Source organism: Rutidosis leptorrhynchoides, chromosome 6, assembly GCF_046630445.1.
Source record: "Rutidosis leptorrhynchoides isolate AG116_Rl617_1_P2 chromosome 6, CSIRO_AGI_Rlap_v1, whole genome shotgun sequence".
Taxonomy (NCBI): Eukaryota; Viridiplantae; Streptophyta; class Magnoliopsida; order Asterales; family Asteraceae; genus Rutidosis; species Rutidosis leptorrhynchoides.
In genome coordinates this window covers 428,453,349-428,479,500 of record NC_092338.1, presented here as the reverse complement: position 1 = coordinate 428,479,500, position 26,152 = coordinate 428,453,349, and the positions used below count along the sequence as shown (strand labels likewise).

At 34.1% G+C, this 26,152-nt stretch overlaps 1 protein-coding gene across 2 annotated transcripts; it reads right to left on the bottom strand.

Annotated features, from left to right (window-relative positions):
- Positions 1-1,590: 1,590 nt before the first annotated feature.
- LOC139851476 (protein LUTEIN DEFICIENT 5, chloroplastic) lies at positions 1,591-7,845 on the bottom strand. 2 transcript variants are annotated; one of them, XM_071840537.1, is made up of 16 exons: positions 7,730-7,845; positions 7,232-7,397; positions 6,303-6,519; positions 5,912-5,983; positions 5,681-5,791; positions 4,909-5,100; positions 4,680-4,841; positions 4,434-4,529; positions 4,050-4,151; positions 3,532-3,564; positions 3,235-3,315; positions 3,079-3,161; positions 2,659-2,790; positions 2,509-2,569; positions 2,326-2,391; positions 1,591-1,975 (listed from the first exon to the last, which is right to left on the bottom strand). In XM_071840537.1, exons 1-16 carry the CDS (start codon positions 7,824-7,826, stop codon positions 1,814-1,816), a joined length of 1,833 nt encoding a protein of 610 aa, XP_071696638.1. In that variant the 5' UTR covers positions 7,827-7,845; the 3' UTR covers positions 1,591-1,813. The 2 variants fall into 2 exon arrangements, with proteins under 2 accessions (XP_071696638.1, XP_071696640.1); XM_071840539.1 differs by having other exon boundaries at positions 7,232-7,388.
- Positions 7,846-26,152: the final 18,307 nt, after the last annotated feature.

Here is a 26,152-nt window from a genome sequence, read left to right as displayed (position 1 = left end):
CGGCCACCGGCAAGATGCCGATGACCGGAGATAACCACGAATCAGTGAAAGCTACAAAACAAAAGATGTTTGGTGGTACACGTAGAGAAAATAAAGGAGTAATATTCTCAAACCAATATTTGTTAACAAGATATGTAGAATTTGAAGTGAAAAGGCTGGTGAAGGAAGAAAATTTTGGCCGGAGAGAACAATGAAAGAAAAAGATAGCTTTGCACAAAGTTCAAAAATTGGGAGCGTTTGTGGGTAGAAAGTTTCAAAAGTGTAGAATAAAAATGTGAATCTAATATAGTCGAAGACTATATATATTAGAAACTTACTCTACTATTTTACCCTTCATTTTTGACCACATTCATTTTGTCATAATCATTTTCTATTAAAATTCTAAAATGATTATGTCATTATTAGGCTAATTCCTTTGTTAAGAAAAAATTAAAAATAAAAAGAAAAAAAATCTAAGCATGGTGGGTAATGTCATTAATTTAAATAATTTTGAATTTAAATTTAATCTTATTAATTAATTATTATTATTAAATCTTATTAATTAATTATTATTATTAAATCTTATTAATAATTATTAAAATTAAATAATTTTGAATTATTTTAATTAATTATTTCGAGTTGAGTACGAGAAGGTATAAAAGCTAGGCAGAAGGAAACAAATTCTAAATTTATATTTTAATTTACACTTTTAAAATAAAATGACAATCAATATTATCTCTTATGATTGGATATGGATTGTTTAATATCATTTTAGGTGTTTGATGAAATGTTCAGCTGACGAGTTTTTTAGTCGGACTCTGTAGTTACACGGGTCATTAAACTAAATAACTTTAGCATTTACGTTCACTTAATACCTAAAAAACATATCATTAAACTGTTTCGTTTAAACAAACCCATGGTTCCACATGTCATTTCACTAGTATTTTACTATTCTACTCCTGAAATTTATTAATTACAAAATAGAAAATTATAATAGGTTACATCAGGACAAGGCAAGAAACGTTGGCACCAATATAAGTGGATGTTTATTTATGACTTAATGAGCTTAATTGATCACATGGATTATTCGGTCAACCTCTTTCGGTGTTTAAGCGAGTATTATGTTGATTAACCCCACGATTATATGACTTTAGCTATCCCTTTTTTAAAGGACACATTGTTTCAAAAGTGGATCAATTTTATGCATATATACCTCTAAATTTTCGACTCACTTTCAAACCATTTAAATGAGCGTGCAATCAACGCACTGGCAGTGGCGAAAGTGTGTAGGGGCAGAGGGGGGCTGACGCCCCAAATGAATTTTTTTTTTCAGTGTAAAAATTTTGGATTTTTCGACTTTGACCTTGGTGAATTTTTTTGGCCCCCAAACCTACAAATTTTGCCCCAAAACCTTCAAATTTTGCCCCAAATTCTCCAACTTTTGCCCCAAAATCTTCAAATTTTGCCTCAAAATCTCCAACTTTTGCCCTAAAATCTTCAAATTTTGTCCAAAAAAATTGCTACGGTTTAAATTTTGTTTTTTTTGCCTCCGGTGAAAAAAATCCTAGTTTCGCCTCTGCACACTGGGTATCAAATTACACGCACGGAAAAGAATAAAGATAGAGATAATGTATTACACATGATATTTATACAACACGTATATCCACTTACTCATTCCAACCAAGCCTACTGCAATATGTGCAATGTGCTAAAAGTGAATCCCTCGTCGAATGTATGGCGCTTTAAAACATGATGTTGATGTTGATATACTATTATACAGCAACATTTTTTTTCCTTTCATATTTTGTGTTGTAAAGGGAAGAAACACTGTATTTTAAGTGACTACTGGATCAGCTTTAGGAATACTAACTGAAGATTCTGTGTTCCCCAAATTTTGTGTATCGAGTGTAGGAACGATTGGAGGCTTCATTCTTCTAGTTACCATCATGTTTAAACCTTCCGTTGTGTGAATCGTTGCTCCTGTCGTCATTGTTACCTATAAAAAGTTTGTTGTTTTTGTTAGGTGATACGTGTATGCAAATTTATCTAAACAAACGGCCCATTATGAAACTAAGACGTTGATAACTCGAGGTGGCAAGATGAGCTTGTTGAGTATCGGGACACTTTTAGGGGTCAAAACAGGTCGGGTTGGGTATCTCAAACACTTATTTTCTCCATTTTCAGGACATTTATAGAGTATCAACATCTTTAAAATTTATGAATAACAATATAGAAGGTTGTATGTATTAAAGTAAACATTGGGCAACTTTTAACCCGTCTTATAGCCCGTTTGACATATTTGATATATAAGACAACTTCAATCAGCCTATTTGAAAGTTGACTTACAGGAGGTGCTCCCAATGCCATTTGAAAGTTGAATCTACGAACAAGCATCGAGACTGCAACTATGGCCTGCAGACGTAAGTATACTTAAAAAGATTATTCTTTTGATTTCCCAATATGAACTTTAGAAACATAAATCAGGGCATACATAATTGGTCACGGTATATATATAAATATTATTATTACCTCAAACGAAGCAAACATGTCACCGACACATTTCCTTGGTCCGCCACCAAAGGGCAAGTAACTGAAACAAACAGTTTATAACAATTAACTTCTTAAATTTGGAAACAAATTAACATAAATTCTTTTTTGATGAAAAGGTTAAATGAATACCTGAAGTTTTGATTGGTCTCATTAGGATTTGGTCCATCCAAAGGCCACCTTTCGGGATTAAATTTATCCGCATCTACCCAATGTGTCGGACAACGGTGAAGATTCCAAACAGAAATAAAAAGGTCTTCACCCCTATCAATACACAAATAATAAATTTAAGTTAATTTAATATTACAATGACCCTAAAAAGTAAACGTTGCAATTCTGACCCATTTACTTAAATTATTGTCAATTCCAATTATGTTTCTCTCCAACAAGTCAAACAGGTAAATAAAATGAAAATACTTTAATACTGAGCATTAAATGTTTCAACCCATATGATAAAAGTCCCCATTTTTGACCCGTTTGCCCAACCCGCTCCATTTTACATATCTAATTGAAAGAGTACTAAGTAACATAACTTAATAGGCCAAGACTTACTTTTTGATTGGATACTTGTCAAGGACATCATCTTCGAGAGAACGACGTATCAAAACAGGTGGTTGTGGGTAGAGCCTCAAGGACTGTGATTCGATATACGTGAACGTAAGGGAATATCATAACTTTAATCATAAAAGTTTAAGTCTTTTGTCTTACTTCATTAATCACTCGAGTTGTGTATTTAAGTTTCTTCATGTCCTCCATGGTCGGAAACCTATCACCTAGAACCGCATCAACCTGACAAGCATATTATATTGAAAAAAAATCTGATGCTGAACTTTCTGATCTACAACTAAATCGCGATGATGATAATATAGTTTGTGTATCATCCCGGGTAGGGGGTTGACCACTATTTGACCCATTTGACCCGTTTGATCCATCAAAGATGCAAATATAACCGTATAAAAACCGTGCAAAATGTCACCTTGAAACACAATCTAGTTTTCTACTAACCTCGTTCTGAAGCTTGGACATGACACTAGGTTCCTGCAAACAGAGTCGAAGTACCCATAATCATGATGTTAGCGACAATGTACTGTGACTAAGTTGCATTTTAGTAAAATGTTCAAACATTTGTGGAGCAGGAGTAAAATGTTTTAATGAGTATTTGACAAATGTGAGAGAGTTGGAGTCATTGTTAAAAATTCAATAATAAACGTAGAAAGTTAGAGATTAAGTAGTCCTTGTATATGCAGTACAAATGTTATTCTTATAGGGAAGCATTTGGTTTGTATTTTTTATAACATTATTACACATTGTTCCGTAAAAAGAAGAATAGCATATCAATAAACTTGGCATTAACAAATATTATGTGGGTAAAGAAACCTTCCATGTACTAACAATGGATGGAAAAAAGTCATTTTCTTTATTTGAATATAATACAATGCATGATGAAAAAATATGGATATAATTTGGATAATCCTTCTAAATTGTTAAAAAAGGTTTTCAAAACATCTATTGTGTTGAGGTACCTTGGAAAGAAGATAAAAGGTCCATGTCAATACGGCAGCAGTTGTCTCATGTCCTGCAATAAGCATCGTCATCAGATCATCCCTTAGTTGCTTGCTTGACACCTAGACATCACAAATTATGTTATTTCTAATAAATAAATAAAATCCATAATAAAATAGATATAGAAAACGATGCACTTAACATAACCGATTATGGTAATTAAATGTTTTGTGAACATACTTAACATAAAGTTTAAGAAAAAAATAATATAATTACCATATAAAAAAATAATCAGACAAAAACAAATTTGGTTCAGCTTCACGAAAAAATTACTAGTTCCGAATAGTTTCCTAGCCCACCCATTTTGCCACCTTCAATTAAGATGAAAAAAATAAAACTCATACATTGTCCCCTGAGGCCAACAAGAAATGAAGAATACTTGGATCATTTTCATTCATGTATTCCTCATTGAAATCTACATCTTCTTCGTCAACCATCCTCTGCATATATAATTAATACCATACTTAAGCTGACTAATATAACTGTTAACGTATATCAAATACAATCAAACTAATCAGACTCATTCTAGTAAAATTACCCATTTTGACCTGCTACCCAACCCGCCATAACAAAAGCAATAAAAGCTTCACCTTGCATATCGCGATTAGATCATCAAGAGTTGTGTTGATTAGCTTAAGAGCTCCATTAACCTTCTTCTGCCTTGGTGAGATATCTTTCCAAATCGGAATCTCCCACGTCGGAATCGGCGAGACGCTTCGATCTTCTGCTTCTCGCAAAACCGTGTATACTGCCTGGTCTAACACAATCATTTCACTTGTGCAATAAAAATTTATGTACTCGAGTGAAACTTTAACATACCTCTACGATCCCATTATCTGTTGTCAACGAATCAAAATCGTAATTAAAAACTGCTTTCCCGATAATATCTAAAGTCAAACGTGAAAAAAGTGACTCCATTTCCACATCTTCTCCATTGTATGCAGCGGCATCGAGTTTTTTGCAAAGGCGATCGGTAGCTTCTCCAAACAAGCCAATCATTGCTGCTACATACTACACTTGAGAGCAACAAGATGATGTGAGGTGGCAAATGGGCGGGTCAAGCGCATTGGGTAACAGATCAAAACAGGAAACTGTCCAAACAGACACTATAAATAATACATTTTTAAAAATAGTAAACGCATGGTTTTAACATAATTATCTGGTTTTTAAAGTAAAGCATAAATGGGCCCAACTACTAAGTAAATGGGTTGAAATCTCCACATTACCATTTATATGCAAATGGAATCAATTTGGGTTATAACTTTTTCACTAAGGAGCTAAAAAGATAAGAATTAATAATAACGTGTTTGCAGCCTTCTAATTGTTTTGTTAATGAAATGGACTTTTGTAATCATTTGTATATCTTAGTTATTGGTGAAATTTTAAAATAAAGATAACGGAAGAAGCTACCCCATTCGTATCGGGTTCACGACACCTTGTGAACGGCCAACACGAATTGCATAACCGAATTGAAGTGAACCCCGGTTCTAGCAACTAAGGGTCGGTCAACCAAAACTGACCCAATACATTCTAGCAAATATGGGTCGGTCAACCAACCCGTAAGTAATAGCAAACTATGAAGTGGTCGTACCTTGAGATGCAGTGCTGGGACTATAACGCGTCGTCTAACTCGCCAGACCTCCCCGTCAGCTGGAATTAGTCCAGTTCCCATTACAAATTCTAAGATTTCGGCTAAGATACCCTGAACATCAATTATCAAGTTTTATAAACAAATTCATATAATTGAAAAAACTTGATTTCTGTTCTTTTTTTCAACAAGATATAGCAGGTTAGACATATACAGAGAGAGAATTGTGCTTACTTTCGAATATGCCTTGGCATTGTCTTTCAATATGCGTTTTGCAATGTTGGGATCGGACACTATCAGAAAAGACTGCATATATAATATAATTATTCAATATTTGCACATCTTACATTAAAGCTGACAATATATACACGTTGGGTCACATGTAATATTCACTATGGTTCGGGTTCGGTTGACCCAATACAAGTATTTAACTTTCTTTACTTTATTAGACAGATACTCTATTTCAGTAGGTCCTGTGCATTCAAAATAAATGTATGGGACACTTTCAACCCGTTGTAATTGACATGTTTGACTTGTATCGACCCATTCATAGGTAAATGGGTCAAAATTGCCACCTGTATCTGCTGAATGGCGTAAGGAACAAGGCATTGAAAAAGAGTCAAACCTTGGGACCAAAAGTCAACCTGAAAATTCCACCATATGTAATAAAAAGCTCATACAACGGGATGAAAAACGCCTCACTCCTAATAGCACTAATTGCTCCTTTTGCCTCTGGAACCTTTGGATAACTTTCACTTGAATTTATTAAATTCGACAAAGGTTCAAGAAAATCCGAAGGCACGCCTAATTTTGTCAAACCACTCACCAACATTGATCCAAAACTGTTTTCCATGAAACAAACACAATTAATGTTGAGTACCATAACACCGAAATGGTATGTGCATAAACATGGGCAGTTAAGTAATAAATCATATGAATACGATATGAAAACAACTATTAACTACATCGTCACATGCTATGTCACATGCTGAAAAATAGTACTCTTTTCATTCCATAAAGAATGAAGTACTTTCCAATATTAACATCTCTTTGTCAACGAGTTGTCAACCTATATCTATTTTTTATTTTATTTTTGTGAAAAAGCAACTTGTTACTATATTCCTAACTTGATTTAGTTTTGCCAGAATTATTTACTTAGTAAAATTTGGGGCATTATATAAAATGGAAAACGATGTAAATTACTGGGCCTAACTCATCCTCCTACTTATATGTAAATTTAGAAAATGTTTAAATGCGCGTTAACAAAGCAATTGTTGTGACATAAGAAAAAATAATCAAATAATTTAAGTGCTTGAAGCTATGCATGCTAAGATAATTTTACATGTTGCTCAATAGCTAATTGTATCCTCAAGAGAATGGAGATAGTTACTAGTAATACATATGGCTTGATGAATAATCAAACACTATTTTGCTTAATAATTACACTTTACACATACCATAACCAAATAATCACCCTCAAATCACAATCTTAAACACCCTTTAAAATGCATATCAAAACACGAATAAGAAAAGCTGAATAAATTGTTATTATACCTAGGCTTTTCAACCGTAAATTTCCCCGAAGCAATTTGAGACGATAATTCGGCCCTCCGTTTCTCTTCTTTTATCATCTCTAAGCTTTTTCCGCTATTTTCTTCACTAGAATCAGGCTTTCTTCCATTTGAATATGAACATTTAATCCCACACCTCCCTGTAACCCCTAAAAACAAACTTCCATATCACACAAATTGTCTATAATAGATCATAATCAAACTTTATCTGTCTAAAAAATATATAGTTACAGAACAGGAATGATCATGTAACAACTTAAAACTCACAATTCAACACACATAAGCTAACAAATTCACAAACTTGAGAATTTCATATCTCAATTAAAGTGTCTGATAAAACTTTGAACTAACAAATTCAAAAGGAAAAAGAAAAAGGAAAAATCAACTGTGTTCGAAAATTAAAAGTTCCTCTTTAAACAACAAAAACAGTCGTAACAACAACAATTAAACATATAAATAGAGTAAAATACATAAAACCTACCATTATATTTATGAAATGAAGTTGATTTGAAGTTGAGTTTGTTGTGGGATTGGATATATGGGGAGGGAAATTGAAGGGTTGGTAAACTGGAAGACATAGTTGAGAGAGAGAGGAGGAGATAATTTTGGGTGATATAATAAACGTGAACCACTGTGTTTTGTTGTTTTTTAAGACCTGTTTTTTTTTTTTTTATTATTAAAAAACAGACAAAAATGGAATACTAAAATTTTGACAGGGGGAGAAGGATACCGTCCAACAGATGCTATATAGTTCCCAACAGACCACCAATGTTGGCCGAAACAAGAATCTAGGATCACTAGCTGTTGTGTAAATTGCATAGAAGTTAATCTATAATAATCGATTAAAAATTAAAAATGGTTAATCACTTTGATTATGTGTAATACAATGATAAACATGGACAAATGGTTAATCAGCACTGTAGTGACCCGAACTTTTACATGTTATAGATTAAATGAAAACTATATTTGCATGATTAAATGTTTTCAACATGTTAAGCAATCAAACTTGTTAAGACATTGATTTATTGAAATGAGTTTGTAGTCAATTGATCACCCTAATTGTCCAGTGATTCACGAACGTTAAAAACTTGTAAAAACTATATATATATATATATATATATATATATATATATATATATATATATATATATATATATATATATATATATATATATATATATATATATATATATATATATATATATATAGTTAACATGATATTATGATAAGTAAGTATCTCATTAGGTATATTAACAATGAGTTATATACATAAAAATGAGACTACTAAGTTAAGAAACTCGAAACGATATATATAACGATTATCGTTATAACAACGTCATACTAAATACATATGTATCATATTATGAAGCGTCCCGTTCATATCGAATATAAACGTCACGTACTCATTGGTGTCATTGCGAGGCATTGACCTCTATGTGTGACATTTTTCAAAATCTGCATACGTTTTTATAATACAAACCATAACCTTTATTATAATCGAAGGTTCAAATAGCATAATAATGATTATCGTTTAGTGATAATCTTAGTTTTACAAACTTTACATTTGATAATAACAATACGATTTCCAACATATTTCACATTACAAATCTTCCGATATGCAGTTTTATTTTTGACACAAATATGCATACTCCAAATCTTGCTTAAATTCGGCATAATGCAGCGGAAGCTTTTAATTATCACCTGAGAATAAACATGCTTTAAAACGTCAACATAAAGTTGGTGAGATATAGGTTTAATGCTAGCAGCGCTATAAATATAGACCACAAGATTTCATATACACAAACGTTTTAATAAAAATATTCTAAGTGGTTGAGCACTTGATAACCATACTTAACATTTAATCAACATCGCATATTCCCTTTATTATGAAATCTCACTACACCGTACCAAGTATAGTTACCGAAACGAAGTACTGTGCAACCGTTTAATACTGGTCGTCCAGTCCGGTTGGGGTTGTCAGGCCCGATAGATCTATCAACAGGATTCGCGTTTACAATACCGCATGTAAATAGTAGTTACCAAGTTACAGGGAAGTATGCCAGTGGTACAACTCAACGTAGAATATATATATATTTTTATCACTTGTGTCCATAACGTAAATCATAAAATGCATGTATTCTCATCCCGAAATATTTAGAGTTTAAAAGTGGGACTATATACTCACTTTTGTCTTGAAGATATACGACTTGGTCTCCGATAGATATCACGAACCTAACCATATATAATATATCAACATGTTTTCTTTTCAAATAATCGTTACATGTATACTTATAATACTTTTAATATCTAATTGTCCGTAGTTAGCAGTCCGATATTAGTGGTCCACAATTAGTTGTTCAATAAAATAAATAAAGACCCCATCGTATTCGTATTGATCGGAATTAATCTCGACCCATGGTACCATGTTGTCAAATGACGTGTTGCGTACATAAAGTACCGTGTTGTCAAATGACGTGTTGCGTACAATCATGAGGTCTTATGATTAATCTTCTCGTGTTGTTTACGGGTGGTCCTGAAATATGTAGAATTAAATCATGAGTAAATATATATGAAATATCATATTAATTAGCAAAGATATGATTAGTTTAGTTTTACTCCAATTAATTTCGTAGCTAAACTAGCTTCGGATACCCAATTTTGTTTTAGCCGTAGTTTCTTCAATATAACTCCGTTTTTGTTGGTTCAACTTGCCACTTCCTTGGATCGAGTCATTATTTATGAATATGAACTGTAAATACCTTAGTTTTCATTCGAAATCACAGGTTATAGGTCAAACTTTGGTGAATCTTATGAAAGTGATCATTTCCGTTGTAAAAACAACATCTAGATGATCATTTTTACAAAAATACTTACACTTTGAGTTACACCATGAGATTTTTATATATTAACATATTCATAATAAATATCATTTTTCCAGAATATAAACTTCCAATTCAAAGTTTAAGATGGTTTTTAATTATCCAACCGAAAATAGCCCCCGGTTGCAATCCGACGACGTAGATTCAGTTTTAAGGTGTTCTTTGTAAAATCAAGTTGTATCTTGTTAAGTTAGTATATCATTATGATATATTATAGGTCTTGAAGTGTTTTAAAAGTCAAGTTAGAAGGATCTATTTAGTTTGCAAATAAGTTTGAAATCATTCAAACTATGTTCTTGTTGTTATATATATTCGTAGTAAGATAGTCATATATGAATTGAACAAGATGATGAACCAAGGTTATACCTCAAGTATGATGAATAAAGTTACTGAATAAACAAGATATGAACTTGTTCTTGATGACTTGGAAGATTAAGAAGTGAAATCATGAAAAGAAACAATGGTTGTAAGTAAGTTTATATCTTGATTTAAGATAAATAACTTACATGAATTGAATCAAAGTTTAAACATAGTTTTACCTTGATTATGAAGCTAAAAGATGGTGAAAATGCTTGGATATGATCAAGTATGATGTTAGGAGTATTTTGAGAGAGAATTTGGAGTGTAAGTATGAGAAAATGGAATGGAAAAATGGGGTGAAATCATAAAAACGAATTTACTTGTTATATAGAAAAAAATAATCCTTAAGTTTGTTTTTTTAGCTCATTAGTCATACAAGTTGATAAATAATGGTTCCACATGTTTTTGACTCTAAGATGGCTGCTAAGAATGAATGATTAAAGGTGTATATACCAATAGTAAATACATCTAGAAGCTGCATACAATACGGTTACATATACCCTAGGTATACGTGTAAAAATCTTGAGGAAACGAAACGAGAATTCAAATATAACTATCTTTTGTGAATATACTTATATTGTTTTATGTATTTAAGCCCTTTAAAAGTAATTAAATACGTATTTATACGATACTTGTATAAGCATTATAGGTTATAGGTATATATATCAAAGAACGTTACGTATAGTTACCGTTTTGAAAACTTTAGTTAGTAGTCTCAAAGTATACTTATAACTCATTGTTATTAGTACACAATGATATGTTAAACCATCCTTAGGTCATGTTAAATATGTATAAATACGTACACAATCGTATAATTATCGTATGTTATATAGTTCGTGATATCATCGGTCAAATTGGACGGTCAAACGTTGCGTAAAACTCTTTTCAAAAACACTAGACTCAATAATTTGGATTGCTTATCATGTTGGTAATGTTTAATTTATGTAAATATTAATCTCATATGTATAAAACGATCGGAAAAATCCGGGTCGTTACAGTACCTACCCGTTAAATAAATTTCATCCCGAAATTTTAAAGTTGTACCTATTTTGCGTTCTCGGGAAACAAATGTGGGTACTTTTGTTTCATCTGATCCTCTCGTTCCCATGTAAACTCGGGACCCCTTCGTGCATTCCAACAAACCTTAACGATTGGTATGTTGCTCTGCTTGAGTTGTTTAACTTCACGGTCCATGATTTCGACTGGTTCTTCTATGAATTGTAGTTTCTCGTCGACTTGGATTTCTTCAAGAGGAATGGTGAGGTCTTCCTTTGCAAGACACTTCTTAAGGTTTGAAGCGTGAAACGTATTATGTACTCCGGCGAGTTGTTGTGGCAACTCGAGTCGATAAGCTACCGGTCCAATGCGTTTGATGATCTTGAACGGGCCTACATACCTTGGGTTCAGTTTACCCCTTTTGCCGAAATGTAATTACACCTTTCCAAGGTGACACCTTTAGCATAACCATGTCACCGATCTAAAACTCTAATGGTTTCCTTCAGACATCGGCGTAGCTCTTTTGGCGACTACGGGCTGTTTTCAATCTCTCCTTGATTTGTACTATCTTCTCAGTAGTTTCGTGTATGATCTCGGGACCAGTTAATCGTCGATCTCCTCCTTCATTCCAACAGATAGGGGATCTACACTTCCTTCTATACAGTGCTTCGAATGGTGCAGCTTTAATGCTCGCATGATAACTATTATTATACGAGAATTCTTCTAATGGTAGATATTTATCCCATCCGTTTCCAAAATCGATCACACATGCCCTGAGCATGTCTTCAAGAGTCTGAATTGTTCTTTCACTCTGCCCGTCAGTTTGTGGATGATATGCGGTGCTCATATCCAAACGAGTTCCCAGGGCCTCCTGTAGTGATTGCCAGAACTTTGATGTAAATCTACTATCACGATCGGATATAATGGAAATAGGTATTCCATGCCTTGAAACAATTTCCTTTATGTATAATCGTAATAGTTTCTCCATTCTATCTGTTTCTTTTATAGGCAAGAAATGTGCAGATTTGGTGAGACGATCAACTATTATCCAAATGGTGTCATAACCCCATGCAGTCTTGGGTAACTTCATGATAAAATCCATGGTAATACCGTCCCACTTCCATTCTGGGATTTCTGGTTGTTGAAGTAACCCTGACGGCTTCTGGTGTTCTGCTTTGACTTTGGAACAAGTTAAACATTCCCCGACATATGTTACAACGTCTGTCTTTAAATTAGGCCACCAATAATGCGTCTTAAGATCTTGATACATCTTTCCAACTCCAGGATGTATCGAGTATCTTGTCTTATGTGCCTCGTTCAATATCAACTTCCTTAATCCGCCCAACTTTGGTACCCAAATACGTTTTGCAAAATATCGAATTCCATCTTCCCGTATAACGAGTTGCTTCTCATACTTCTTCATTATTTCATTTCCTATGTTTTCTTTAGTAAGAGCTTCTCGTTGAGCCTCTTTGATTTGTGAGTTAAGATTCATGCGAATTTTTATGTTCATCATTCGTACTCGAATTGGCTCTCGTTCCTTTCTGCTTAGAGCGTCGGCCACTACATTCGCTTTCCCAGGATGATAGCGAATCTCGCAATCATAGTCGTTTATCAGCTCGACCCATCTACGTTGCCTCATGTTCAGCTGTTTCTGATCGAAAATATGTTGAAGGCTTTTATGATCGGTAAACACAATGCATTTAACCCCATATAAGTAGTGTCTCCATATCTTCAATGCAAACACGACTGCTCCCAGTTCTAGATCATGCGTCGTATAATTTCGCTCGTGAATCTTCAATTGTCGAGATGCGTACGCAATAACTTTCTTTCGTTGCATAAGGACGCAACCAAAACCTTGTCGCGAAGCGTCACAATATATCTCAAAATCATCGTTCCCTTCTGGTAACGATAAAATAGGCGCCGTAGTCAACTTCTTCTTCAGTAATTGAAAGGCACTCTCCTGCTTAGAGGTCCATTCGTACTTCTTCCCTTTTTGTGTTAACGCTGTCAATGGTTTAGCTATTCGGGAAAAATCTTGAATAAACCTTCTATAATAACCGGCTAGGCTCAAAAATTGACGTATCTGCGTTGGTGTCTTAGGAGTCTCCCATTTTTCAATGGCCTCAATTTTAGCTGGATCAACTTGAATTCCTTTGCTACTAACAACGTGGCCAAGAAATTGCATTTCTTTCAACCAAAAAGCACATTTAGAAAATTTGGCATATAACTGTTCTTTTCTTAACAATTCTAATACCAACCTTAAATGCTGCTCATGCTCTTGCTCATTTTTGAAATAGATGAGAATATCGTCAATGAAAACGATAACAAACTTATCTAAATACGGACTACAAACTCGATTCATGAGGTCCATGAATACAGCTGGCGCATTCGTCAATCCAAACGGCATGACCAAAAATTCGTAATGACCGTAGCGTGTCCGAAAAGTAGTTTTCGGAATATCTTCTTCTTTGACGCGTAGTTGATGATAGCCCGATCTTAGGTCGATTTTCGAATAAACACATGATCCTTGCAGTTGATCAAATAAGTCGTCAATTCTCGGTAGTGGATACCGATTCTTGATAGTTAACTTATTTAATTCACGGTAATCTATACACATTCAGAAGGATCCATCTTTCTTCTTGATGAATAAAATCGGAGCTCCCCACGGTGAAGTGCTTGGTCGAATGAAACCACGGTCCAGTAATTCTTGTAACTGGCTTTGTAACTCTTTCATCTCAGATGGTGCAAGTCTGTATGGAGCATGAGCCACTGGTGCAGCTCCTGGTACTAGATCTATTTGAAATTCTACATATCTAAATGGAGGTAATCCCGACAACTCTTCCGGAAAGACTTCAGGAAAATCTCTTGCCACAGGCACGTCGTTGATGCTCTTCTCTTTTTCCTTCATTTAAACTTTATTAACATGTGCTAAGATTGCATAACACCCTTTCTTCAAGCACTTTTGGGCTTTTAAACAGCTAATGAGTTTTAGCTTTGAGTTACCCTTCTCTCCATAAATCATTACCGGCATTTTATCCTTACGAGGAATGCGAATTGCCTTCTTGGCACACACAGCTTCAGCTCCTATTTTGGACATTCAGTCCATGCTGACTATTACATCAAAACTTCTTAATTCTACGGGTATCAAATCAATTTTAAACGTTTCTCCGGCTAAATTTATTTTACAATCACGGCAAATTTTATCGGCTTTAATTAGTTTACCATTAGCTAACTCAATCATGTACTTAGCATCTAGAGGTAATGATGAACAATTCAATTTAGCGTAAAAGTCTCTACACATATAACTTCTATCGGCACCAGTATCAAATATAATAGATGCTGATAAGTTATTAATGGTAAACGTACCCGTAACAATCTCCGGGTCTTCACGCGCCTCTCTAGCATTAATAATAAATGCTCTTCCACGTGCAGGTCCGTTATTCTTCTCTGGATTCGGGCACTGGCTCTTATAATGACCCTGTTTCCCACACCCATAACAAGTAACAGTGGCCAAGGCAGTTCTATTTGCATTGGTGACAGGAGTCTTGGTGTCATTTGTAATTGTAACGGGAACCCTACAATCTTCAATAAGATGACCCCTTTGATTACAATTGTTGCACACCACATTACAATAACCAGAGTGATGTTTGTGGCATCTGTTACATAAAGGATTTCGTCCCTTGTAACCTGAGCTCGAACAGCTACCCGCACCTTGCGTGGTTTCTTGTTTCTTGTTAGATTGTTGATGATTACCTTCCCACTTTCTTTTGTTTCCCGATGTCTTGACATCGGTGTTCTTATCCAGAATAATCTGGTCCATCAACTCGTTTGCCATAGTGATGGCTTCATGAATAGTCTTGAGTTTCGATGCTGTAACATTTGCCTTGACATTTTTAGGCAAACCATCTTTGTATAGTTCAATCTTCCGTTCTTCGGTTGGTACCAATTCGGGACATAGCAAAGCTAATTCCATGAATCGCTTATTGTAGTTGGTGAGTTCAGTACCAACAACTTTCAGGCTTCGTAATTCAGTTTCCAACTTCCTAACCTCGTTCCTTGGACAATACTCGTTGATTAGCATTGTTTTGAATTCTTCCCATAGAGTATCATAAGCTACATCTCCTCCTACAGCCTTCACATAGTTTTTCCACCACGTGAGTGCACTATCTTGTAGGGTGCACGATGCATACTTGGTCATGTCCTTCTCAATACAACCACTGATTTTAAACACAGACTCAATCTTTTCGATCCACCGGGTTAAACCGACCGGTCCTTCTGTTCCACTGAATGATGAGGGCTTGCAACCTTGAAAAGTTTTATAGGTACATCCCACACGAGGATTTGGGTTAACTGCAGCACCTCTTGCAGCCTCGACCCATAACATTCTCTCGTTCACTCGCTAATTGATGAGTTCCTCGATTTCTTGTTCCGTCATTCGATTCAATCGCGCCATAATCTTCAATAAGAATGAAAAAAAATAATTATTCAAATGGAATATTATAGATGTAGTGTGTATTTACAGTACATCGTAGCTTATTAATAATATGAACCAGTTATTATTATAAAAGCCTTTTCTTCTTATTAGCATTTTATAATTATATCTAGGGTAGTACCTACCCGTTAAAGTTCATGCTTAATAGCTTAGTACGAAAATCAATTACTACCACCCAAATAATACTCAACCATGGAAAATTATTGCATTTCACACTTCACTATTTTACATATGCTTATCTTACATCAAACATTAAGCAAACCACACTAGTAATATTATACAAAACGTTATATGATCCCATGGTTTAAAACAACAACGCATCATTTAACCCAAAACGTTTGTGTTCAAAGAAATCGCTTAAAGGTTATCCTTGCTGTCTCCCTGCGTTTTGGCTGAGGGACCGAAGAACTGGATGTCGGGATAGAACTAATAGGAATAGCGGGAATAGGGGTGGAAGTGTCTGGTGGAGTTGGTGCCACAACATCCTCACTAAACTCGGGATTTGGATTTTCCAAATCAGTAGCCTTTCGTTTCTTTCCTCGTTCGAACTTGTCTTTCGTAATTTCCTGTATTTCTTCCTCTTCAGGATCACTTTCCGGTTCCTCTTCAATTGATTCATCCAGAAATTGTGAGTCTTCTCCAAAGGTGTCGTTTTCATCATCGGATAGGTTAATGACTGGAACACTATCTGAGGATTCTGGTTCGGAGTCGCTGAATGTGATAACAAGTTCTAAGCCAGACATCTATTACATAACAACTAGCACGTTAGTACCACAAAATATTTACATATTAATTTTTAACCAACAAGGATGAGCAATAGTTTTCAAAATCAAACACGGTCAAAGTCCAGACTCACTAATGCATCCTAACAAACTCGATAAGACACACTAATGCAAATTTTCTGGTTCTCTAAGACCAACGCACTGATACCACCTGAAGCGTCCCGTTCATATCGAATATAAACGTCACGTACTCATTGGTGTCATTGCGAGGTATTGACCTCTATATGTGACATTTTTCAAAATCTGCATACGTTTTTATAATACAAACCATAACCTTTATTATAATCGAAGGTTCAAATAGCATAATAATGATTATCGTTTAGTGATAATCTTAGTTTTATAAACTTTACATTTGATAATAACAATACGATTTCCAACATATTTCACATTACAAATCTTCCGATATGCAGTTTTATTTTTGACACAAATATGCATACTCCAAATCTTGCTTAAATTCGGCATAATGCAGCGGAAGCTTTTAATTATCACCTGAGAATAAACATGCTTTAAAACGTCAACATAAAGTTGGTGAGATATAGGTTTAATGCTAGCAGCGCTATAAATATAGACCACAAGATTTCATATACACAAACGTTTTAATAAAAATATTCTAAGTGGTTGAGCACTTGATATCCATACTTAACATTTAATCAACGTTGCATATTCCCATTATTATGAAATCTCACTACACCGTACCAAGTATAGTTACCGAAACGAAGTACTGTGCAACCGTTGAATACTGGTCGTCCAGTCCGGTTGGGGTTGTCAGGCCCGATAGATCTATCAACAGGATTCGCATTTACAATACCGCATGTAAATAGTAGTTACCAAGTTACAGGGAAGTATGCCAGTGGTACAACTCAACGTAGAATATATATATATATTTTTATCACTTGTGTCCATAACGTAAATCATAAAATGCATGTATTCTCATCCCGAAATATTTAGAGTTTAAAAGTGGGACTATATACTCACTTTTGTCTTGAAGATATACGACTTGGTCTCTGATAGATATCACGAACCTAACCATATATAATATATCAACATGTTTTCTTTTCAAATAATCGTTACATGTATACTTATAATACTTTTAATATCTAATTGTCCGTAGTTAGCAGTCCGATATTAGTGGTCCACAATTAGTTGTTCAATAAAATAAATAAAGACCCCATCGTATTCGTATTGATTGGAATTAATCTCGACCCATGGTACCATGTTGTCAAATGACGTGTTGCGTACATAAAGTACCGTGTTGTCAAATGACGTGTTGCGTACAATCATGAGGTCTTATGATTAATCTTCTCGTGTTGTTTACGGGTGGTCCTGAAATATGTAGAATTAAATCATGAGTAAATATATATGAAATATCATATTAATTAGCAAAGATATGATTAGTTTAGTTTTACTCCAATTAATTTCGTAGCTAAACTAGCTTCGGATACCCAATTTTGTTTTAGCCGTAGTTTCTTCAATATAACTCCGTTTTTGTTGGTTCAACTTGCCACTTCCTTAGATCGAGTCATTATTTATGAATATGAACTGTAAATACCTTAGTTTGCATTCAAAATCACAGGTTATAGGTCAAACTTTGGTGAATCTTATGAAAGTGATCATTTCAGTTGTAAAAACAACATCTAGATGATCATTTTTACAAAAATACTTACACTTTGAGTTACACCATGAGATTTTTATATATTAACATATTCATAAGAAATATCATTTTTCTATAATATAAACTTCCAATTCAAAGTTTAAGATGGTTTTTAATTATCCAACCGAAAACAGCCCCGCTTGCACTCCGACGACGTAGATTCAGTTTTAAGGTGTTCTTTGTAAAATCAAGTTGTATCTTGTTAAGTTAGCATATCATTATGATATATTACAGGTCTTGAAGTGTTTTAAAAGTCAAGTTAGAAGGATCTATTTAGTTTACAAACAAGTTTGAAATCATTCAAACTATGTTCTTGTTGTTATATATATTCGTAGTAAGATAGTCATATATGAATTGAACAAGATGATGAACCAAGGTTATACCTCAAGTATGATGAAGAAAGTTACTGAATAAATAAGATATGAACTTGTTCTTGATGACTTGGAAGATTAAGAAGTGAAATCATGAAAAGAAAAAAAGGTTGTAAGTAAGTTTATATCTTGATTTAAGATAAATAACTTACATGAATTGAATCAAAGTTTAAACATAGTTTTACCTTGATTATGAAGCCAAAAGATGGTGAAAATGCTTGGAGATGATCAAGTATGATGTTAGGAGTATTTTGAGAGAGAATTTGGAGTGTAAGTATGAGAAAATGGAATGGAAAAATGGGATGAAATCATAAAAACGAATTTACTTGTTATATAGAAAAAAAATCCTTAAGTTTGTTTTTTTAGCTCATTAGTCTTACAAGTTGATAAATAATGGTTTCACATGTTTTTGACTCTAAGATGGCTGCTAAGAATGAATGATTAAAGGTGTATATACCAATAGTAAATACATCTAGAAGCTGCATACAATACGGTTGCATATACCCTAGGTATACGTGTAAAAATCTTGAGGAAACGGAACGAGAATTCAAATATAACTATCTTTTGTGAATATACTTATATTATTTTATGTATTTAAGCCCTTTAAAAGTAATTAAATACGTATTTATACGATACTTGTATAAGTATTATAGGTTATAGGTATATATATCAAAGAACGTTACGTATAGTTACCGTTTTGAAAACTTTAGTTAGTAGTCTCAAAGTATACTTATAACTCATTGTTATTAGTACACAATGATATGTTAAACCATCCTTAGGTCATGTTAAATATGTATAAATACGTATATATACACAATCGTATAATTATCGTATGTTATATAGTTCGTGATATCATCCGTCAAATTGGACGTTCAAACATTGTGTAAAACTCTTTTCAAAAACACAAGACTCAACAATTTGGATTGCTTATCATGTTGGTAATGTTTAATTTATGTAAATATTAATCTCATATGTATAAAACGATCGGAAAAATCCGGGTCGTTACCGTAAGATATATTTACACTATATTTAACATGATAAAATGATAATTAAGTATATCATTAAGTGTGTTAACAATGAACTACATATGTAAAACAAGACTACTAACTTAAGAATTTCGAAACGAGGCATATATGTAATGATTATCGTTGTAACGACATTTTAATGTATATATATATCATATTAAGATATATTCATACATCATAATATCATGATAATGTAATAATTTAACATCTCATTTAAGTATAATAACAATGGATTAATTACATTTAACAAGATCGTTAACTTAAAGGTTTCAAAACAACACTTACATGTAACGACTAACGGTGACTTAACGACTCAGTTAAAATGTATATACATGTAGTGTATTAAGATGTATTAATACACTTTTGAAAGACTTCATGACACATATCAAAGTACTTCTACTTAACAAAAATGCGTACAATTACATTCTAGTTCATTTTCATCAACAATTTTACTCGTATGCACCCGTATTCGTACTCGCACAATACACAGCTTCTTGATGTATATACTATTAGTATATACACTCAATCATCAGCTCCTTAGCAGTCCATGTGAGTCATTAAACATGTGGGAACCATCATTTGGTAACTATTAGGTAACGAAAATGGCCCCTAATTGACGCGAATCCTAAAGATAGATCTATCGGGCCCAACGAGCCCCATCCAAAGTACCGGATGCTTTAGTACTTCGAATTTATCATGTCCGAAGGATGTCCCGGAATGATGGGGATATTCTATATGCATCTTGTTAAGGTCGGTTACCAGGTGTTCACCATACGAATGATTTTTATCTCTATGTATGGGATGTATATTTATGAAAAGTGGAAATATGAAATCTTGTGGTCTATTTTTATGATTTGATAAATATATAGGTTAAACCTATAACTCACCAATATTTTTGTTGACGTTTTAAGCATGTTTATTCTCAGGTGATTATTAAGAGCTTCCGCTGTTGCATACTAAATTAAGGACAATATTTGGAGTCCATGCTTGTATGATATTGTTAAAAACTGCATTCAAGAACTTATTTTGATGTAATATATTATTATTGTAAACCATCATGTAATGGTCGTGTGTAAACGATATATTGTAGATTATCATTACTTGATAATCTACGTAATGCTTTTTAAACCTTTATTGATAAAATAAAGGTTATGGTTTGTTTTAAAAACGAATGCAGTCTTTGAAAAATGTCTCATATAGAGGTCAAAACCTCGCAAAGAAATCTGTAACATCCTCAATCGGGCCTAGATGTAAGATTACTAGATTGCCCTTAAGTTAGTATTGTGTTACTATATGCTTTTATTATTATTTAATATTTGTTATTATTTAATGATGTGGTTAGGACCAGTTTGTGATAAGGGTCACAGAACAGGTTTGTTTAGTTCGTTTGGACTTCGTTTGGGCTACCAAATGATGTGCGAAAGATATCAGATAACTGATAAATACCCGTGTGTTGCACTGTGTGGGAAATTAACCTAAATTAAGTGACTAGTCTGTGTGTTCTTCTTCCCATTTCTAGAAAATTCCCAAACACACCCGTTCTTCACCTCCCTCACATACTTCAAACCCTAATCCTTGATTCTTGTTTTAGAGCTCAAATTGTTCATATCTTTGTGTTCCTTGTGATTCACTGATTCTTTTAAGGTAAGAATCACAAGCTTCCATGCTTTAATCTTTGAGAAATTTAAGGTTTTGTGTTTGTTTTCATAAATGTGTAAATTTGTGTCAAAACAAGTGGTTTAAGTGTTGTTATGATCTAATTGTTGTGGGTTTTGAGTCTATAACAAGTAATGAACAAGTTGTGGTCGATTTTGGTGTTTAAAACGAGCTCTAGATCGATATTTGAGGATTTCATCGTGAAGTCCGTAGCCTTTGTTCAGTTTCTGATGAAGATGAACACACTCGGTCGATTGTCGGTCGACAGTTAACCGACTGAGGGTTGAACTGGCCGATTGACGAAGACAACTGACCGACTGTTGAGTGAACTGACCGACTGAGATTTACCTTCGGCTGATTGATGTAATACCAAATGAATCGACCGACTTGGAAGGTCAGTTGACCGACTGTAAGAGTCAGTCGACCGACTGAGTGTCCAGGGCAGAATATTTTACCTAAGTGTTGATTTTTAGCCGTTATGCTGCCCGTTTGTATTTTGATGATCTGATGTAAATTTTGAAAGTGCACAAGTGTTAAGAAAATTTTTTTAGCGGACAGTTTTTGATACAAAAATTTATATATTGTGTTATTTGGTGTTTATGGACATAAACTAACTCGTGTATATGTATTTCTCAGGAGAAAAGGAGAAAGAGAAGGTTCAGTGATTAGATAGCTGAACACCTTCTCGTTTGCTGGTATTTAGTGAGTGGGACTAACTGGAGAATATAGTATATAGTAGCATGTTATATTATGACTGCCATGCTTGTTAGATATACTTATTGTTGTGGATAGTTAGTACATTGTGATGACTGCATGTTGGTTGATGCTTGTCTGCTAGAGCCCAGTGCGTCCCTATTGTGTGGTGGCCTCGGTAGGAGAGATCAACCTGCGGGTTGGGTTCCTCATGTGGTGGCCTAGAGAATCGTGGTGTATATATATTTGAATGACGCGTCCGTCGCATGTGGATTATGTATATACATACGGTGGTGGAGGAACTTTTGGTAAGCCCCAGTCCGATCAGCTGGTGGTTAATGGTTTGGCCGAGCCGCCAGAGTCTCTGTAGACGGCACTTGGGGTGATGTTTGCTTGTTAGACTAAGTGACATGATTAGTATAACACTTCTGTATGCTATGGCCTGTAGTTAGTCGTACTCACTTAGCTTAGTACTAATTCCCCTCCATCTCCTCCCTGCAGGTTGTTAGCTTTTGTAGATAGTGCTTTTTGGGAGAAGACGGGCATGGTGATGTTATGTTTGACAGGGTTAACTCTGATGTGGTCTTTTATAGTTTGAACTATGTTCTTTTGAAAACTTAATGTATTTACGTCTTTTTCAGTTACGTATGGAATTTGTTGTAATGACACGTGACATCGGTTTGTACAAATGTTGATATCTTATTTAAATAATATAATGCTTCCGTCACGTACGTTTAAAAAAAAAAATTTAGCGGTGTCACAAAATCAATTAATATGGAACGTTTATAATAAATATGAACGGGACATTTTAGTTGGTATCAGAGCGTTGGTCTTAGAAAACCAGAAATTTGCATTAGTGTGTGTCTAACCGAGTTTGTTAGGATGCATTAGTGATTCTGGACTTCGACCGCGTTTTCTTTAAAAACGATTGCTTAACATTTTTAGTTGGAAATTATATATTTTTACATGTAAATATTATGTGATATATTAATCTCTTAACGTGTTTGATATTGTGTGATAAATGTCTACCACTAGTACAAATCCCATCAACTCACCTAATAACAATGAAGAGTCGAATATATATTGGGAAGATTCACAAGTTCCTGAAGAACCGGAAGAAGAGGAACCGGAAGAAGAAGAGGTTCCGGAGGGGGAAATATTAGGAACCACAGAAAAACAGATAAATAAAAGAAAATCCTCAACTAACGGACCAAAGTTAATAATGGTCAATGGTGTTTCCGCCGAGGAAGCAAAATATTGGGAAGATTACCAATTTTTCAATGAATCGGATCCCGATGAGGATTCCGATGATGTTATAGAAATTACCTCGACCCAATTTAATAAAGCAAAAGAAAATAATAAGGGAAAATGTATAAAAATATAGAAACCTGATTCCAACCCCGATGAACTTTATATGTATCGGCAACATCCGTATTTCCTAAATTGTAACAATAACCCGGGAACCTCTAAACCACCAGGTTTTTCTAAACCATTGTGGAAAACGACGGCTCGTATTAGGGGAACACCATATATCCCTAGAAAATTAGGAAAACGGACCAAGTTCGAAGAAGAAGAAACCAGTGATTCGAATTAGCGGGTTGTAATCATGTTGTGTAATATATGTATTGTAGTGTGCTTGTACTTTTATGTTCTATGTAAAAATTGCTTGTATTATTTGTTAATTATCTTTTACGAATCTAATCCTTGTCTATTTTACATCATAAAAACACAAAATGGACATTAAGGGTAGACAACCGAATATTTTAGAAGACCTACCAGAGGATATGATTGAGGAAATTTTGTCTAGAGTCGGTCAGAATTCATCAGCGCAATTAGTTATGGCGAAATTAACTTGTCAAACATTTGAAAGACTTTCCAGAAATGCCTTAGTTTATAAAAGGCTTTCCTTTGATAGGTGGGGTATATCACATTGGGAAGACTTTAAGTTACGCCATGTTTTCTTTAAGGCATTGAATGCGGGGAACCCAGATGTAATTTTACGCTACGGGTTGAGAACCTATTTTGACTCAACATATCCCAACATAGGACTTCGTGCATTAGAAAGAGCTTCTAACATGCAACATAAGGAAGCATGTTATGCTTACGGGTTAGTAATGTTCGCTTCTCACCAAAGTGAGAAAAAGAACATCGGATTATAACTGTTAAATAAAGCATTCCCACAAGTGATGGACTCAGTAGTTGGGGTGAGAAACAAGGTTTTTAGATTATTACGGGGCTGCTGGGCATTACGTAACCCCCTTCCTTTTGAAAACATTACAACACGTTGTCTTGTCAACGGTCACAGTGGTTACGTTCCACAAGACCAGGGGTGGGAGATTGTACTAATAAAACCAAAATGCATGACTTGTTTCTGGAAGTACGAATTACGTGTATTTATTGCTTTTGCTTAACGACTTGCGTACTAACTAGAATTATCTTCAAAACTGTCTTGTATCAAAGTTATTGTGTGCTATATTTCATGTTATATGTAAAATAGCGGAATTGTAAGTTTGAAGAATATTTGAATGTGAAATATTATTATGATCAGTTTTTCATATAGAATTGTAGTAGTTGAATCGTATATTAGCTGCTAAGTATGAACGTAACGGGTAGGTAGTATCCGAAGTAAAACTTATAAAACGCTAATATGAAGAAAAAGCTTTTATAAATGAGTTCATATTATGCTACGAAATACTATTGACTACTCTTAATATTCTGTATGATTAATTTGATTCATTTAATTATTTTGAAGGAAATGGCACTGACTACTCGCCAAACCATGAATATGAGTGAAGAGGAATTCCGTACTTTTCTAGTTGCGAACATAGCTGCAGTACAGGCTGCGCTGCATACCAAACCTTAGATCTAGCAGTACAGGAAATCGTGTAGGATGCACCTACAAAGAATTCACTGCCTGCAAATGAAATGTCCCGTTCTTATTGATTAAAAACGTTCCATATTAATTGATTTCGTTGCGAGGTTTTGACCTCTATATGAGACGTTTTTCAAAGACTGCATTCATTTTAAAACAAACCATAACCTTTATTTCATCAATAAAGGTTTAAAAAGCTTTACGTAGATTATCAAATAATGATAATCTAAAATATCATGTTTACACATGACCATTACATAATGGTTTACAATACAAATATGTTACAACAAAATAAGTTTCTTGAATGCAGTTTTTACACAATATCATACAAGCATGGACTCCAAATCTCATCCTTATTTAAGTATGCGACAGCGGAAGCTCTTAATAATCACCTGAGAATAAACATGCTTAAAACGTCAACAAAAATGTTGTTGAGTTATAGGTTTAACCTATATATATCAAATCATAATAATAGACCACAAGATTTCATATTTCAATACACATCCCATACATAGAGATAAAAATCATTCATATGGTGAACACCTGGTAACCGACATTAACAAGATGCATATATAAGAATATCTCCATCATTCCGGGACACCCTTCGGATATGATATAAATTTCGAAGTACTAAAGCATCCGGTACTTTGGATGGGGTTTGTTAGGCTCAATAGATCTATCTTTAGGATTCGCGTCAATTAGGGTGTCTGTTCCCTAATTCTTAGATTACCAGACTTAATAAAAAGGGGCATATTCGATTTCGATAATTCAACCATAGAATGTAGTTTCATGTACTTGTGTCTATTTTGTAAATCATTTATAAAACCTGCATGTATTCTCATCCCAAAAATATTAGATTTTAAAAGTGGGACTATAACTCACTTTCACAGATTTTTACTTCGTCGGGAAGTAAGACTTGGCCACTGGTTGATTCACGAACCTATAACAATATATACATATATATCAAAGTATGTTCAAAATATATTTACAACACTTTTAATATATTTTGATGTTTTAAGTTTATTAAGTCAGCTGTCCTCGTTAGTAACCTACAACTAGTTGTCCACAGTTATATGTACAGAAATAAATCGATAAATATTATCTTGAATCAATCCACGACCCAG